The following is an 18517-nucleotide window of genomic DNA, read 5'->3' as shown; positions in this document are numbered from 1 at the left end:
CTCTTGTCAGCTGTTGCATGTGCAGAGCATTAAGTATTTTCTTAAAGGAAAACTACAAGAACCAGAAGAGCTTCTGCAGATGTTCAGAGATAACATTTGGATAACCACAGCAAAATGTTGCTACTTAACGTTTCTGCAAACCAATGATATGCTGCCATTTTTAAAGGTCAGATACACCATATTGAAATTTCTACACATTTCATTAATGAACTGACTGTGGGAGGCAGAGGGGATGCTGGTGGAGCCAGTGACAGCAGTTCGAGACTGCATATTAACATGTGTTAGCAGGACACCACTGGACCTTTTTAAAGACACCTCAGGACAATTTCTGAGCTGTGATTTCTGATGAGAAGTCAGGACATCTCCAGCCATGTTTGTGGCGACCAAAGCAGCTAATTTAAGTAAGAAGTAACTAACTATTCGTATTAAGATAATTATTTGTTTTGTTTCGAGTTTGTTCTTTCTTCTCTTGCAGAGTGAGACATCATAGAGAGCAGTGACTGTTTTAACTGCTGCAGATTAGCCTCCATTCATCCAGTACAGCTCAGTGCTGCATGCTAATCTAGTTATTCTAGTCCTGGTGTACACACTGTGCACTGTGAAATACACTTGGCTGAATGTCAATCTTGTTTAAGCAGACAAAAACAAACTACTGCAAAAAAACAAACAAAAAACCCCAACTATACTATATGAACTTTTACAAAATGATTTTAGTGGGAAACAAAATCCAGGAATGTGTTGAGCACAGGACAATCAACACGCATTTTCCTGTTCAGCTGAAGGAGAGTAAATCTCGTTATGTAACGTCCAGTCACAGACCAGGAGTATTCAAATCGACTATTGGGTCTGACGTCACATGTTGCTATTGTGATCCCCACAAAGGACTCACCTTGCCTTTCTATTTTTGGAGTAATGAATTAATATTAGAAGGTGCAAAAGGTACAGTTGTACTGTTAACATCACATGTTTAATAAGGCTTATATTCCTGTGCTGGCAACAGCACACTGTTGCTGCATTTTTTAAGATCATCTTAATGTCTCTGGTAATATAAAGAACCTGTTTCTGAGGCTGTAAACATCTTAAGTTGTAAATAAAATGAATTTAAACACAATTTCTAAGCCATGTCATGTGAGTGTCATGTTAACAGTACACCTTACATTTTCAGTGTGTTTGGTTCAAAACACAGTGTGATTGTTATGGTATAAACCTCCCTATTTTCTCTGAACTATGGCCTGAGTAAACTAAACTAGAATAACTTGAATTACACTTTAAATCAACAGAACATTTCCAAAGTGAACCTCTTTACGTCATTCATCTGTCTTTTCCTTTTTTCAATCCATCTATACCTGGCCATGCTATATCTGTCCTGTTCCCTGCACACTTATTTTGATCACGCTCTCTTTCTTGCTCCCTCCTTCCTCTCTGTCACTCCCTCTCTTTACAGCTACCCTGATTTTCCAATTAATCCCATTACCATCAGAGGGATGGTGAACCGCGACAGAGCCACCAGCGACTGAGGCACCGAGAAAATGATAAGACGGGGAGGAGACGAGAGCGAACAGAGGAGACAGGACGGTGCAGAGTGATGACACAGACGCCAACAGCTGAGCAAGACAGACAGGGAAGCTGTGAGGCAGGGTCACCCGCATGCAACACACACACATTCAAACACAAACTGGGGGACAATGGACTCTGCGCTGCCGCTGATCTCGCCTGTCTCCCCCCTTCACTAAAAACTATTTTTGCTTTCTTGGTGTTTTTAGCCTGCCTCTCTTTCTGTCTTTCTTTCTTTCGCCTTTGAGTCCATCCTCTGTTTTGTTCCCATTCTGTCAAGTATTCTTTCGTCATCCCCATTTTCCAGCTGACTGGGTGCAGTCTGGTTGCTTACCCCGTTTACTAGTGAGGAGAGTCCATGGTCAGCAGTCCCCCTCTTTCCACCGGCCAAACCCTCATCCACTGAAGTCATCCACTCGCCCTGTTCACCAGGGCTAAGTCTGTTTGTCTTGGCTCACACACACACACACAATCCACACACTCACACACACACACACACACACACACACCACACACAGGTGCTCCCTTCAAAGGCAATAGGAGGAGGAAGCGCCGGGATAGTCCAAAGGGTGAGTCCCTGCTAGTGGTATAATCCAAAAGAGAGGCAGAGGAGCGGCGCAGGATGTACCGTTCACTTTAAAACGCTGCTGCACCGGCTGCCTGGTTTCTCCTCCACCAACAGAGACTGCGACTGCCTCTCTCTCTCTCTCTTTGTAGCACACACACTCACAGATACACACACAAACACAGACTCTGGACCTCACACCCTCACACTCACACACTTTCCCTCTCTTGCTGACTGGTTCGCCGGCTGACTCGCATTCACACAGTGAGGGCTCAGATCAGGCAACAGTTGTTGAATTCATGGCCCCTCCTCCCCCTCCCTCCCCTTTGCGGGTGGTTGCTTAGCAACTGGCTTCTGTGGGCGGGGCTTGCGAGAGCCCTCACATTGCTGCACAGTCTGCTCTGGGCTGCCGCCTACTCAGGCTATATTTGCATATCAAGCCCTGCCTGCCTCTCTGTCCGGCTCTGCTGTAGCAGAGGCCAGTGTCTGTGTGGGCTGTGGAGAGGGGGAGGGAGGTGAGCGCTGTCATTTAAAACTGAAACAGTTTGTCTTCAGTGATGTAGCAGATTCAAAAAGAAGAAGACACACTGGTTAGTCACAATAGGAAGGAGAAAAGGGGGCATGCAGGGTGATGGCAAAACAGCTAGAGGCATTTGTTGTTCATTTCACTCGCCTAAAACTTTCAAACAAGTTCAGAAAATCACTAGTGTCTGCAATGTTATCTGCACAAACAGAAAGCTTGAACTGGAACGGTCAATTCATTGATTAGTTATTTATCAACAGAGAATGAATTGGCAACTATTTCAATAATGAATTCATTTTACAGCAATCTTTTAAGCAAAAATGACAAAAATACCGTGGTTCAAGCCTCTTAATTGAGATGATTTGTTGGTTTTGTTAGTCTTCTATGTTATCAAACTGAATATCTTTGGATAATCAACTGTTGGACAGACAAGCAACTTAAATATCCAAACTGCAGCTTCAAAGTATTTTCTAACATTTTATGGACAACTAACTGAGTAATTGAGAAAACATCAGACAGATTAACAACCCAGTCACCGGAATAAGCATGTTTCTGCAAAACCATATGTAGGTTAAAACTGGAGTTGCTTTATGTTGCAACTGTACTATGTCTGTTTAGGTAGAATTTTCTATTTCTCTCTTGTCACAACTCTGTGCTTATGCTCTGCTTAGGCTTAGCCACAAAAACCACTTGGTTAGAAACTATTCCTATCACGGATATTTCACTTCCGTGAAATAAAGCTTGTTTTGGTTGCCACAAAAGTACATGTGAAGCTCTTTTTCATGGTTTCTAAATAGTTGACATTCTACAGTTAGATGTGTTGTATTGATGCAGTAATTGATTTCTCTAAGAGTTGATTATTGACTTAAATGAATCAGTGAAACCAAGATCAATTAAAGATCTGTATTTACTTTCATGTGCAGAACGGATGAATGGAAACTCTCTGCACCAGCCTATTTAAAAAAGCAAAACTATTCTTGCTATAAATGTTATAAAAACAACATTTTTCTCTGCTATGCCATTTCTGCTACATTTCTAAATAATTTCATAGTACTTAAGGTCTCACTGTTGGGCCCCTAAGCATATAAGTTATTCCTCAAAGAATACACAGAAGTTTTACATAAATGTAGGAGCCGAGTGGGCTCTCCATAATGTTTACCATTATTTCTTTTGCAACTCTTATCTGAGCTCCACAGGGCATTTCAATCATCCTTTCAGCTGCTGTACTCCTCCACTTGGATCTTTAAAAGTGGCCCTATTCTAGTTAGAGGCTGACCAGCTTCTGTTATCAGTCAGAGATACAGAAAACAACCTTGAAGTCAGCACAGTACGATCCACTCTGTTAGTATTGTCATCTCAGAACTACCCTTACTCTCATATTGCTGTTGTCTCGTTTATATTTGAAGGACTTGTTCGCCATGCTGTGGAAACAGGATAAATCATACACTCTGCCATCATCACACACTCTACCATCACAACAAATCCCCTCTGGTCTCTGTGCCACTTGAAATAAAAAAAGAACAATGACAGCTTCTGTTTGATTATTCTGTTACTTCTGTGCTTTTATTTTTTGATTCTCTCATCTTCTTACTGTCTTTCCTCCTCACCAGAACTTTAGATTAATTCATCAATTTAATTAACCCATGTTGTCATCAAAATTATGATACAATCTCTAGCTATATGTTGTTTTGTTTGGACTGGACTCAGCTGCCTCTGGCAAGAGCTGATGGCAGCTGAGCCAAAACTTCATCCTGCTAAAATTACAAAAAAATGTCAGTGAGCGTATCATCTCTCGTTATCTCTCTTGCTCTTCCGCTCACATTTTGTAGTGTTTCAGCGTTAATTTAATGACTCATACTCTGCATGCCAGCCAATCTCTGTGTCTCATGTAGTAGGTGTCAGAGAGCTACTTGATGTGAGCACCCTGATGCTGATGAAGAGGGAGAGGTTGTGAGAAAGACGAAGAGGAGGAAAGAGATATGATCCAAGCTCAGGGAGCCAAATAAAACCTAATTGTGTGGGAAGGAATGCACCCTTCCTACCGTTTTCTTTCTCCCTCCCTTCCTCTTGCTCTTCTTCTCCGTCACTTCTCAAAGATGTTGGCAGCGACTCAGCCAATTGCCTGCGGCTATTTGTTTATGTGCAATTTGTTAGAGGGCTGGCCCCTTTCCCCCCTTTCAAAGAAGCCATTTACAATTCTATTCATGTCTACCTGCCTCATTCACACTGCAACACATAGTTACGGACCAAGGGCCTGGCTTTCACTACGTGCTTTCACATATCGTTAACAAAGTTATGTTAATGCTATTCAGAGAGGGGACGACATTATTACGTTACTTTCTGTAATGGTGTATAATGGAGTAGGGAGGTGCTGTATTAAAGCGATGAGGCTAAGTGGCAAAGAGGAGGTGTTGAATGGACACAAGGCTGAAGCACCTTCAGATATATACCTTAAGTGCACATAGTGAAGTGTTAAAAAAAACAAAAATTAAACAAATGTGTGGTTTCAGCTGAAGCAGCTCTGTGGGGATTCTCGTCCAGCTGCTGGGGTTCGCAATGCAGCAAGACGAATGACAGAGAGGAAGAGGGTGGGGGTAGAGATGGATGGAGCGAGAGAGGGAGAGGCCCCAAAGAATAAGGAAAGAAGCAGAAGAAAACAAGGCAGGGATACTCTTTAGGGGGCAGTGGGTCGGTAGGCTGCTTATTTGGGTCGAGTGCTGTGAGTGCCAATAACGCTGCTGCTGCTTCTTGCAAAGATCTGCAGAGATTTGGATGCACGCTCCACACGTGAACCTACAGATTTCCTGTGACAATGTTGTTACTAGGGATGGCAGGAGAAAGATTTAATTGCAGATTGCGATTAAAAACACTCACAATAAGGTGATCGTGGTGAATTGTTATTATCAGGATAATCTGTCTAGCTCGCTAACATACAGTCCTAAATTTATTTAACCTTTATTTGCGCAGGATAACCTCATGGTTTATGATTGCTCTTTGTTTGTTTTCCACAAAAATGCAATAAAAATATCTGTTGCAAGATTAACGTGATTTCAATGTTTTAGTGCTATTTTCAAGAATTTTAAATGATATTATCTTGATGACATCGTGAATCGCAATTATGTTGGACATGAGATTTTCATATCTTCTCATGCCTAGTTGTTACACACGAGTGAATTTCATTTCAGTCCGTGAGATCAGCAGTTCTGCCATGTGTCTTCAGGCTGCTTAATCCCACCAGCCTCGGGTATTCATGCCGCAGCTGATTCTGCAGCCTTCTGAATTCCTTTGGTGCTCCCGCCCCCGATGATTTCCATAACCCCAGTCTGCAACATGGCATGGCCTGATCGGACTACTATATTTTTCTACAGCCTATAAATTATGTGTATGTTCTGTGTTAATTGATAAATACACGTAATTTAGGGTTTAGGGTTGCAAGGAGTATCTGTTGCAGAGCCTGAGATCTGACAGCATGCAAACATTAACTGCACAACTATGTGACATTCATTTTAATGACAATGTAGGCAGTGGAGGCACTGAGAGGGTCAGGCAGCGTGAGTGAGTGAGAGAAAGATTGAAAGGGCTGAAATGTGCAGCATCATTTCTGTTGCTATCTTGAGTTTGCAGGGCTTGACAGAAAAAGTGAAACTATGAATAAATTATTTTCAGTATGTGCGATTGAAAAATGTAAAAGATCAATCTGATGGGAGCAGGGATCCAAAGAGGAAGAAGAAGGCACTTCTATTAATTCCATTTTTTTTTTCTCACACATGCACAAACAGGATCTATACACATGTATTAGGTTTGAAGAGGTTTCAGAGTGAAGGGGCTGCCCCATATCAGGCACCCAGAGCAGTGAGGGATTCATTTCTCTTCATCAGGAAGCACTTTTTATCATAAAACCCTTCAGCTCTAATGCCAAACACAGAGTATCAACAGCGATTTAGTTTCAACTTCCTCAAACTTATTTGTGCGCTTAATCCATCCAACAGTATACTACACCATTGTGCGTACACACGCAAAAGCAGAAGTACTGCATAGATGTATGAAATATAATCTCCTGCTAGTGCAGTTCTAGTCAGAACAAAAGACTAGAAATATAAAATTGAAATAAAAATATGAACATATCCGATGACAGAGAACATTTAGAAGGAATCCCGCGGGTCAAACATGTAAAAGATGCACCACTTCCTACAGCAGGACCCAGACTCTATCTGTTGTTGACATTATGGCGGGGATATAAGTGAAACCAGGCCACTGGGTTAGTGTTGCCTGCAGGGAAAACTCACACACAATTGTGGAGGTATTGATTACTGGTGAGGATGCATCTGTTTATAGAAGGACACAATGTACTCTGACACAGTTATGAATGACAGAATACAATAAGACTCCACTCAGGAAGGAAGGGATGCACTTCAGCATAGTAGGCAAAGACAGACACACTAATACAGGCAGACACGCACAGACACGTACAAACCCTTTTTGCCTGTAAACACCTCAAGGTCTGTGATGGACGGGGCATTAACCGATCAGTGGTTCCTGCTACATGAAACATAGCTTAGCAAACTACAATCCTCATTGTTTTCTTTTTTCTTTTTCTGGCAGCTTTATATGGCCTTTTGACTTACAAATTCAAATCTATACCAGCTGTAAGGTAATACATAGAGTACTTCACAGACAGCGGGCTGCATATGAGAACAGTGCATAGTGTGATTTCAAACTGGCACGGATGGATGTGTCTGTGACTTCATTATGCACAGGTCAGTTATAGGTCACTCAACATGCCTTATATATGGAGATTAATGTAGGCCTTTTTACTGACAACATGACTGTGAGACAAAGCAGAATGGAGGTTCTGTTGAATATTTAAAATGTTTAAAATATTAGCCAATGCAATGCTGTGCTCAGCTAATGATTGCTATGTTGCGATGACAAACCTAGTTAATTAGCTTATTCAGTTTAACTTTCTGATGTCAACTTTGCTTCTACTGTATATTGAAGTTTTCTCTCTTTTTAGGCCTATCGATGATGTTGTAAGATATTCTGTATGTTCAGTATCCTTGGACAAGAACCCCAAATTGCTCCCAGTGGCGGTGCCATTCACAGTCTGCTTGAATGTCTGAGCACAGAAATATCATGGGGTGCTTCGGATAGAAAACTGGCAGCCCATTTGTGCATGAATGTGTATGTGAATGGGTGAATGTGACAAGTTCGGTAGCACTTTAAAGCTCCTATTTGTAAGATTAAGTTGATTTTTGAGTCTCATTCCCAACTTGACAAATAGTGATGCTTTGGGATTGTAGGTTCGGTCAGCTGCCATCCAAAAGCGTCAATATGTATACAAGATGGGAAATAGACAAAAAAAATCTTACAAACAGGAGCTTCAGAAAAGAATGGTAAAGAAAACAGGTGATTGACAACAGATCAAAGCCTGACGATCAATACTCAACCTGACCATCCATCTATCAAATCACTTAGAGACAAGTGGGACAGGAGACCACTCAATATTGAAAGTGAGGAAGACAAATACCAGTCTGATTAAAAGCTGAGATAGGAAGCTGAGAGAGGAACAAACACAAATGAGTTCAAAAAGAATTCTTCCTATCTGCATAAAGTTTTCTACAACACCATTATATCAAAATCCCCTGTGTATCTTTAGCTCAGAGCCGAAGAAGAAGTGCTTCAGCAGGATGTTCAGGGTTTAATGGAGGTTTTCACTTCCTTTATCAAAAGGTTACAGTGGGTAGAGGGGGCACTCTGTGTGAGCTGAACCGAAACAATGCAACGAGACAACGGTTGCTAATTAGCCTGACAGACAGGAGGGAAAACACTGAACCGTGAAAGGAGTTATTGACCAAGGTCATGGAATATAAACACACTTTGTTTAGAGATGAACAAACACAAGAGATGCACAGAGATCACACAAGCAGTGGCTGAGGTAATTTGAATCTAACGAGACAGAGAAACGGTATTTTCAAAGCCTCGACTGTTCACAGACATGTTTTTGTCTTTTCTCCTGAATGGACACATTCATTCATTTAAAGACTTTCACATCTTGTTCTTTAAAGTTTTTGAAAGGTGCCACAACAGACACACTGCACTAAAGCATGAGCTGTAACCTCACAGAACACTAGACATGAAGCACTGGAACCAGTATCAACATCACAGCAGGACACCAGTGATAACCCATTCAGCATGTGATAAACTAAGAGTTATATTTTGGAGTATTATTCCAGCTGCACAAAAAGCAGTGCAGCAGTGTGGGTGCTGACACAGGAAGTCAGCCCCGGTAAACATTTACACCAAAACTACTCCTTTCTTTCACTCACAGTTCTCGTTTACGTGGAAAAAGGATTTGAGCCAGCTATCAGGCTGTTTTGCGTCACCTTGTTATCAAACCATTGTGCTGAAACACTTTGAAACAGTTTGTGCAAGCATGAACTTCCTTTAAGGCTGTATTGAAACCCTGTGGTGTGGAGGCAACACTTACGTGTGAAATTGCCTTTTAAACTTAGTACATACGCTGCTCATCATTCTGCTCACAGCTGCAACAAGAACGATGTTGTGCGGCAACTAGTGATTAATTTAACAATTGATTATTATTATTATTATTGATTACTGCTGCTTATTTTCACTATAAAATTATTGTTTAGTATGTAAAATGTCAAAAAAAAAAGTGAGTTTAAGTTTTGTCTTATTTTCTTAAGCTAAAATTCCAGCTGTGCTCATTTACATATTGTTAAAGGAGCACTACGTCAGAATTTTAGTTACACTTTGCTCAACAGTGTAAAGAAAAATAAATTTTGACATTATGATGTTTTGGTATTGGTTTGCCGAGATATCGACTTAAGTTAGCATGCCAACCAGCTAACCCCCATCCTGTCCTGGTCCAAAGCTCCTGTGCTAACTGGGCAACAGCAGCTACAGTTAGCAGCAGTTTTGAGTATGAATCCAACAGGTATGAATCCGACAGCTGCACCTTTAAATATCATGTCAGTAAATACCCCCCTAAATTCAGAAGGTTTAGGTCATCTCCAGTCAGTTTAGTAAATGCAGCGCCTGACTCCAACCATGAGTGGGAGTGTGTATATCTAACATGCTAACTTCAGTAGATATCTCAGCAACCCAATACCAAAACATCATAATGTCAAAGCTTTGCGTGTGTGAAAGAGGCAAAAAAAAGGGAGGGAGAGAGACAGAGAGAGAAAGAGAAGAGAAGGAGGAGGCAGTGATCCAGAACTGAGCTCCTGTGACAGCTTTTCTATTCAGTCCACACATCACAGGACAATCAGCGACCTAATTAAACAAACAGAAAGCGAATGAGGGAGAAAAAGAAAATAGAGAGAGAAACAGAGAGAAAAGATGACAGGAACAAAGAAAAAGTGACGCTGGAGGGAAAAAAGATGGGTGGACTGATCGAAAGTTAGTTGGACAAACAAAGGAGAAAATGGGGATCAAAGAAACGACAAACTGCCGAAAGATGGAGGGAAAGAGAGGATCTAAAGAGCCGGTGGAAAAAAATCAATGATTAAATCAGACGAGGCCCAAATAAAACATGAGCAGCAGGGTAAATACATAGTAAAGTTAGAAAATGGAACCAGTAGTGAGGAGGGCTGCAGTGTTTAACACACTGGCCTTGAGCAACATAAGAAAATGCTGGCTCAGATTTGGGGGCAGAAAGAGAGAGGGGTTGAGGGCAACAGTGCTGTTGCAAGCAATTCAGTTTATCCACTTTGAAAGGAGGAAGACAGGGTCCGGACACTAATTATGGATAACAAGACAGACAGACGGACAGCAGAGCTTAGCGCAGACCTCCAGCACTAGTCAGGGGAGATAACAGTAGAGAGAGACAGCAAATTAAGGAGAGAGGGAGGAGAGTGGTACAGAACGCAAGAGAGAGAGAGTAAAATATTTTATTTAATAAGACTCATAGCAGATGGATGGCTCAGGGTTTATATTGTTTCTGCCTTCCACAAAGACACAGTACAATTTCCTGTCTGCAGCCTTTACAAAACAGGCAGTACGGCATAAACTGTGAACAAAAACAGTGGAAAAATCCACTCAAGTAAAAGAGGAAAGAAAACAGACTCTGCTGGAAACCAAAGACTAAATGACAGAGAGTGTACCCTGTTGGTCACACTGATTCAGCTATCTGACACTTTCAAGTGAGGCATCACTCAGACTCAGTCTGAGAAAGACACAGAGCAGTCTGTGCTCATAACACAGTCTGTGCTACTGCTGTGACTGAGAGTTTGGTGGTGGACTGCAACAATCTGTAATGTCAGCTTTGACGATGACAAATGTGTGTTTCTGAATGCACATGTGTGATTTGGTATTTCATATGACACGTGTGTGAAAAAATGTGTCAGATACATGTTTAAGTTTCACACACGATTAAGTGTCGCTGAGCAATGTGACATTTCCTTCTTCAATCTTTGCAGAAAGGCCTCTTACCAGTGTAAATGTCTTCGTGCGGGGAGCGATGAATGAGGCACGCAAGCAGAACGAGAAGTTGTTTGGAAATCAACGGCTTAAAGTGATGGCAAGGCAAAGTGTTGAGAGGGGTGTCATCAAAAAAGGGAAGGGCCAGAGGAGATCACCCACGCACGCCCTAAGATAGACAGAACAGCTGCATAAGCACATACAGTGCTGTATAGACTCTCTTTATACCAAGTATAGTATAAGTGCTCCAGATTAAATGACAATATACTTCAACTACTTCATAACCTGTACAATGAAACATAGAGGAGTTTACTAAAATTATTCCAAAATAAATCAGTGAAGGTAGCAAACTGACTTATACTCCTCTGTTGCACAGGAGGAAAAAAATTGCATTCAATTGCCAGTGCAAATGTCCCAGCAGTGGTGCCGCAGCCTCATTGACGTTTACTGTTGGGAGGCTGGTGAGGGATCCTAAACGATTAACAACTGGTGGGTCTGTCTACACTATCGTCTGTATACACCATCCTGAAGCAAAAAGCAAGGACTGCAGTAGAGAGAGAAGACGTCCTTTCAAATTGGGCCGAATAATTCAAGTAATAAAATAAATTCCATTTATTATCTCAATATTGCATGGCTATCTGTAGTTTTCTTCCATAACTCTACCTCTCTACTCCTCCTTATTTCCTGTCAGACTGCACAGTACAACTCCATTTTCTCCCTTTGGCAAAACATGCAAGAGCAAAAGAAAACAACAAAAAAAGCTCTAAAAAAGGTAAAATTTTGAGGCCTACTGATTATCTGTGACTATATCTGTGTGTATTAGAACAAACTCCCTGTACGCAAAATAAATGAGCATATGCAAGTCTACGTGTGTGTGTGTGTGTGCATGTGTGTGTGTGTCTGTAAAAGCTCATGCTTCATGCTCTCCACCCAGATGCCCCTGGCAGGAGGTGACCTCTGTCCAACAACAGACGGTCTGGACCTGTGGCAACACACACACACACAGTCACACAGGGATGGAAAGAGAGACTCAAAGTCCGCTCAAAGTGAGAACAAGGTCATGAAAACTTACAGAATAACTGGCTGAAGAGGAACAGCAGAAATAACCACCTTCTTCAGCTTCCTCTTTGATTCTAGCCACGCTCGCATTCATCGCAGCTCTCCTCCAAAAGCGAATCCACCTCACAACACTGCCTCAAGCTCGAAATGTAAGGTAATGTAATATTCCCACATCAGCAATATGAACATTGCTATAAAAAGATTTTAAGCCCCTTTAGTGGAGTTTGTAACTTGTTCAATATTGCAACTCTGTTTTGAATAACAGAGAAGTAAACACCCCCAGGACACAGAGGTAATCAAACGCCAATGAAAAGCATCATCTATCAGAAAGTTGGAAGATGATTACTGAATTTGTGTGTGTTTCCGTGTGTTTTGATGCCCCGCAAAGACATGACGACAGTGAAGGGAGAGAAAGAGAGAAGTGGCAAGATGAGGCGGTCAACAATAGTATGAGATTATTAATGCAAAATAACAGGGTTGCTGTATACGTAAAGAACATATATGCGTAAACATTAAACTGAAGAACTGGACAGTGCAAGAGAAATGAGTGAGAGTGAGTCGTGCTAAAGATTCATGGCCATAGCTGTCCAATGAGATCATGGGAGAAAGGCAATTTGTATGTTCATGTGTGGGAAAGATGGAGAGAGAAAGAAAGAGGGAGAGAAGCAGAGAGAGGGAGGGTCTCAGGGTGAACGAATGATGTTTCTGTTCATTAGCAGTCCGCCCTTATAGCCGCGCAGTTACAGGATAATCATGTCTGCTCGGTGGCGGTGTGTCCTTGACTGTCATTGGTGGGACTCTGCTGGGCCTTGTCTCTATTCCAGACTCTCTGTGTATGTGTGTGTCTGTGTGTATGTTTGTGTGTGTGTTTGTGTGTGTGTGTGTTTGTATGTGTATGAGAGTCTTTCAAAACTTTAATTAACCAACTAAGCCAAACACATCGGTGCCAGAAACTGTGAGGCAGCAATGCTTGTGCTCGTCCAAAAAATCAACAACATGTAATTCCCTTCCTTTCCAGTCAGCCTATTGTGTGTGCATCCTCCAATCCTCTGAGAATCTGATGTATAACTGAGACAATAGTAACAGTAATGAGCATATTCTGCACTAAATATTTTTTAATGGTATTTTTTTGTCAAATATGAGCATAAAAAATGACAAACATAACAACTGTCCTTGAGTGTTGCAGCCGCCTGCACACCAGAACACCTCGCTGCAATTTTTGTTATTGATACTATCTATTGATCCTTGAACAGAGCCAGAATGATTTGCAACTACACAATATTGGGTCGACTGGCTGCTTTTCTCAAGGGTGCTGTGCAAACTTCTGCAGCACTGTGATCGATGGGTTTTCCACACAGCTGCATTACGGTTACAGTTTGTACATGTGACGACATGAGTTGTTTCAAATTCAGGAGATGCAGATGGACTCTCTGTTTCAGAGAGCTCCAGATCAAATCTACATCAGATAGCTTCAAATAATGTAAGACTCAAAGGCAACAGTGAAGAATAAACTATTATTACAAGCGACCATGAGGCTTAGCAATACTACAAATCTTGAGGAATAACATAATGAAAATGAATGTTGAATCGAGGATTTTTAAGATCTTCAGTCATGTTTTTTCAGGATCTGAAGACACCATGTTTATCTTTCTGAGCAAGACAAACCCCACTAAGCTTGTTTCTGGCTCGTCCTGACCACATCATTCGTTCCTCTTTCCATCTGAAAAGAGAAAGGCCAGTGACTGATTTAGAAGTGAGGCCTGACGAGTGTCACCTTCACTAATAGGCCCCGTCACTCACAACCACAGGCCAAATGGCTCACCCATTAATGAATTAGATAAAAGGTGCTGCTTATCTGACTCTTCTGGCTCTTCTTCTGTTCTTTCTCTTTGTCCATCTCTAATCTTTTTCCTTTTTTTTCCTGTTCTGCCTCCTTTTCAGCTAGTTAATCCACATGATACGCTCCTCTTACTGACCATGGTTCAAATGCTACCGTACCTTAATCATTGTACTGTATTATGCAGTAGTCAAATGAATTGTGTACACAATATATATTGCTAAAGCAAGTTATATACTTCTATCTGTTATAAATGCCATTCTGGTCTCAGTGTTTCTTGTTCTACGTCATTTTAATTATACTACACCCTCCTATACATTTCTACATAGTTCTGTATCGAACTCAGCTTGGATGCATAAGAATAAGGGTCGACTTATGCACGAAAAAAGTAGTTCATCTGATGTGTTACAACAAATAATTGTTGTAGCTATTTGTTAGTTGCGTACTGAAGTGGGAGTGCATGTGCAACTGCCCACAGGTAACATATATCTTGAATATGATCCAATTGTTGTATAAATAAATAATAATATTTACACTGATCACAAAAAATAGAGCAAATTCGTACAAAATCACTGCTTTCCTAATTTACCATCAGGTCTGCAAACATTTCATGACAAAGTTACAGCTTTCAATTTACATGTTGTGTTTTTTTTTACCTGAATGCAACCATTAAAATATTAAAATCATTGTGTCTAATGAATTGCTATCGAGGGGGCTAGATGACAGATTGAATCACATTCAGATTACACTACGTGACACTACGTCCCAGATATTTGTAATTCTGTAAGTACAAACATTTCCCTAAACCCTCAGAAATATTTTGCTGCTGTGCTCACACACTGCATATTTTGAAAATGATGTGTAATGTTTGCTGCAGGAACGTCCTCAAGCAATGTAACGCTGTCTCTAGTCCTCCGTACTTCAACATCTGATGACAGTTGTCTAAAATGAAACTTCCAAATGACATTAACCGCAGCAGCTGGGAAGGGTCTGGGTTATCAGCAGACATCACAGAAAAGGCTCACACTGCCGGCACTGTCCTCTGATCACAAGAAAAATGGTTAATCTGAAAGACAGCTTGTCAGAATTTGCCATCACATCAGATCACACCAGATGGTTCACAATGTGGCATCACATATCTTGAGGTTTCCATGGCTGTCAGCGGCACTCTCAGTCAGCTCTGTGGCTTTTAATGTGGCCAGAAAGTTCATCATGTTGGTTCTGGATTGTCCAAACATCACATGCCTGCAGGCGTTCACACATACACATGTGTGCCATAAACATAAAACATGCACAGATACATGTATACACAGAACTGAAGCCTTTACAATCTTCATCAAAGATCTGACACAATTGGATTTCACTGTAGAGTTGTTCTTAGATTCTTAGAGAAAATATGGAATATTTTAACAGATCAATTGATGCAAGCAGATCAATATTCCTGCAAAACATCCGGCTAAGAAGACTTTTGAAAGCATTAGACAAGTTCATACTGTACGTTTGTAATCTCTAGCCTGGTTTTCGGTTCATCAAAAGTTAGTGAAAGACTCCATTTATCCAATTTAGAGTATCTTATCGTAGTCAGGGTATAAACTAAAAACAACATGTCTTTTAATTTTCTAATACATATTATTAATTGCTTGGATGAAGCTTGATATGGATTTTGTTCATCCGATACTGATAATTTCATATTTTTGTATTTCTTAGAAGTTCCCGATATGGTGTTTATGCACACCTGAGGAAGACAAAGGTTCAGATTTAGTGAGCAATGATGTAGCCTATGATTTAATATTCCACAGCTTGAATAAGATCTGTGGTGTTAAAACCTGCAAGTTGCTTACTCTGTATTTTGGACTTTCCACACCAGTGACGACATGTTTGGCTCTCTAGTCTATGTCAGTCTGACGTCATGAGTGCAACAACGGTGTGCTTGTCTTCTTTTTCTTAATCTTCTTCTTGGATGGCAAACTAACTTTAAAGTTGCAGATTTAATGCCTCATTCAATAGGATAACATCATTTGCCAGTGCTTTCCGAAACACTTATAATGATGATGACTATGAGTAATTATTCATGACTTTTCTCTGCTCCCTTGGGTAGGTTTAGGTGCCAAAACATCTTTTTTAAGGTAAGGGAAAGACCGTGGTCATTGTTGAAAGAAACTAACTTTGACTGTTGGTCGGAAACAGGAAGTGAGAAGTTGTCCCTCCTGTCAAACTCACACACTCTGTAAGCCTAACCGCCAACCATGACCTCCTCCTTGTGAGGGTTTGCGGTGCCTTACAGACAGTCACGATGGCCACAAGAGCTCACTGTCATGTAAACAAATGACTGCGGCTGTTGTTCCTCTTCAGCAAAGGCACAGATAAAGTAGAAAACACGACGAAGTTCTGATGTGGCATCGAATGACACTGCAGACTTTGTATCAATAATATTTCCCCATAAAGGGGTGCAGCTGTTTGAAATTCAGTGTAGTTAGCAGCATTAATTCATTCTGCATGAAATGACACTGAGATATGAACCATGCGCCATTTGTACTAACTACTTTGCTGAGTGATAAGGACTGATTAGGAATACTGCCTAATGAAAATTGCATGAACAGAGTCATGAATACATTGTAAACAAAGTGATGTTGACCTTTAGGCAAAACTCATAGAGCCACTTCATTAACAACACACAGCTCTGAGGAGGGCTTACTGATAGTTATCATGAGGAAGTGTTCATGTTGCAGACAGGCAGATAGAGAGTCTGCAGTGCGGCTCGTCTGGCTGATTTTCCCATCATGCTTGCAAACAATGGTAAACAAACATGCCCTTTGTACTCTCGCTCTCTCAAGTTCCCCTTTTCATCCCCTTTTTGTTATTCTTTACTTCAAATTTCGCCGGTATTACTCTCTCCTGACGTTCATCTCGATTCTCGCCTCTCTGCCTTGCTTTCCCTCCCCGTCTCAGTTCTTTAATCAGACCATGAAATGACTGCAGAGGCTGGCAGAGCAATCTCCTCCTCACTGTTCATGTGAAGTGCCAATGTGAAAGGAGGGAGAAGAAGGATGACGGAAGTGAGAAAAGAGGGAGAAATCAAAGGAAGGGGGCGCAAGATGTAGACAGGCAAAAGGGGGGAGGAAATGAGTGGATAGCGGCAAGAGAAATTAAGTATTGGATGAAAGGAAATTCTAGAAAAAGGAGCACTGGGGAGTGATGGATAAAATATAAAGAGATGTGCTCTGCACAACAATATATATCAAACAGAGGAGGGGGGACAGAAATAGAGCAGAGGGTGACAAGATTAATATTTCTGTGCTTGTGTCTGACCTGCAAACCCCACTTCTATAGCTGTAACACATACGTGCACAAAAACAAAACAGTCTGACGATAACCTAGGGAGCACCTGTGTTCACTAAGAGCACTGAGATTGAACGAAATAAGCAAGAGATGAAGAAAACACACAGGGAAAGCGTCAACGAGCTTTGACAGGAAAGCAGATTAGAGGCACAGAGCTCAGATGATTCCTCTGACCTGTTGGAAACTCTGAGGAGAAGAAATTAACATCTCTCCATGTGAGGACAAATGAGGAGTAAATTATTGATTATTTATCTGCAGCGGCGGAGTAAATCTGGGCCAACACGCAGTTTTCACATATTTTCAGGATCAGGGTCTATGAGGTTCCCTGCTGCTTAAGGACTGGTGTATGTGGGACTTATAATAAGCTCACACTGGGTGTGCAGGGATATTAGACTAAAATGTGAAAGATTTAGTTGCAAAATGTCGTACACTGTTGTGCATTAATACGCATTTTAAAAAGACATTAGTAACCTAAAATGTTACTATTCTAATTTCCTTTTAACGCCCGCATCTTAGATTTAATTCCCAACTTTGGGATTAAACCCCGTACTCGGTAACAACTGACTCTAAAGGGATTAATTAAATGTAATTGACCTGAGCATGTAGAGTAGGAGAAATTTGTATTAGCTGGCACAAAATAATAATCTACAAGCATTATCACTGCAGATGTGTAAGTCCTTTAATGTGGTGACAACTCCCTGCCTGGTAAATGTTGTTTCCCGATGTTTTGGAGTAACAATACAACATTAAACAGGTTCTCTTACTTAAAATGCATTAATCAATGATTTCAAATGAACAATGGCTCAAATGTGTACTATAAAAAAAGCTCACATATAGTGAAAACCCCCACAGATTATTATCTCCTAATTGTGCTATTCCCCCAACTCAATGAGCTTGTTTTGGTTTTACAGCAACAACCTGATGTGTGTAACCTTCACTCAAAACACTTGACTTTATGTTCACATCAAATTTCAGTATTATACATAACAGCAATACTTAATTTCGGCAGACAAAGTTATTTAATTTATTCGCATTGACTCGATACGATTGTATTTTTAGATTAGTTTCTTAGGTTTGTATGTAAAAGAATTGTGAGTTGTCGTGCTTAAAATATTTTCACTTGAATCTAATTAAATTCTGTTTTCACTTACTCACACCACTTGCATCTTGTTTCAAGCGGCAGACGACAGCTGTTTTCAGC

At 40.9% G+C, this 18517-nt stretch overlaps 1 protein-coding gene across 4 annotated transcripts in view; it reads right to left on the bottom strand.

Moving 5' to 3' along the window:
- rab11fip4b (RAB11 family interacting protein 4 (class II) b) overlaps positions 1-18517 on the bottom strand; it is a 60926-nt gene that overhangs the window by 29799 nt on the left and 12610 nt on the right. For 2 of the 4 annotated variants that reach the window (XM_084345581.1, XM_084345582.1), the window contains exon 1: positions 1889-2374. The exons of the other annotated variants lie outside the window; for them this stretch is intronic. In XM_084345581.1, the coding sequence (XP_084201707.1) occupies positions 1889-1966 (78 nt within the window). In that variant the 5' untranslated portion in view covers positions 1967-2374. Of the gene's footprint in view, positions 1-1888; positions 2375-18517 lie in introns of those variants that run through there. 4 annotated transcript variants of the gene reach the window in all.

Source organism: Pagrus pagrus, assembly GCF_965226575.1.
Source record: "Pagrus pagrus genome assembly, chromosome: 2".
Taxonomy (NCBI): domain Eukaryota; kingdom Metazoa; phylum Chordata; class Actinopteri; order Spariformes; family Sparidae; genus Pagrus; species Pagrus pagrus.
The sequence above is the reverse complement of the archived record's forward strand: the minus strand, read 5'-3'. Positions and strand labels throughout refer to the sequence as shown.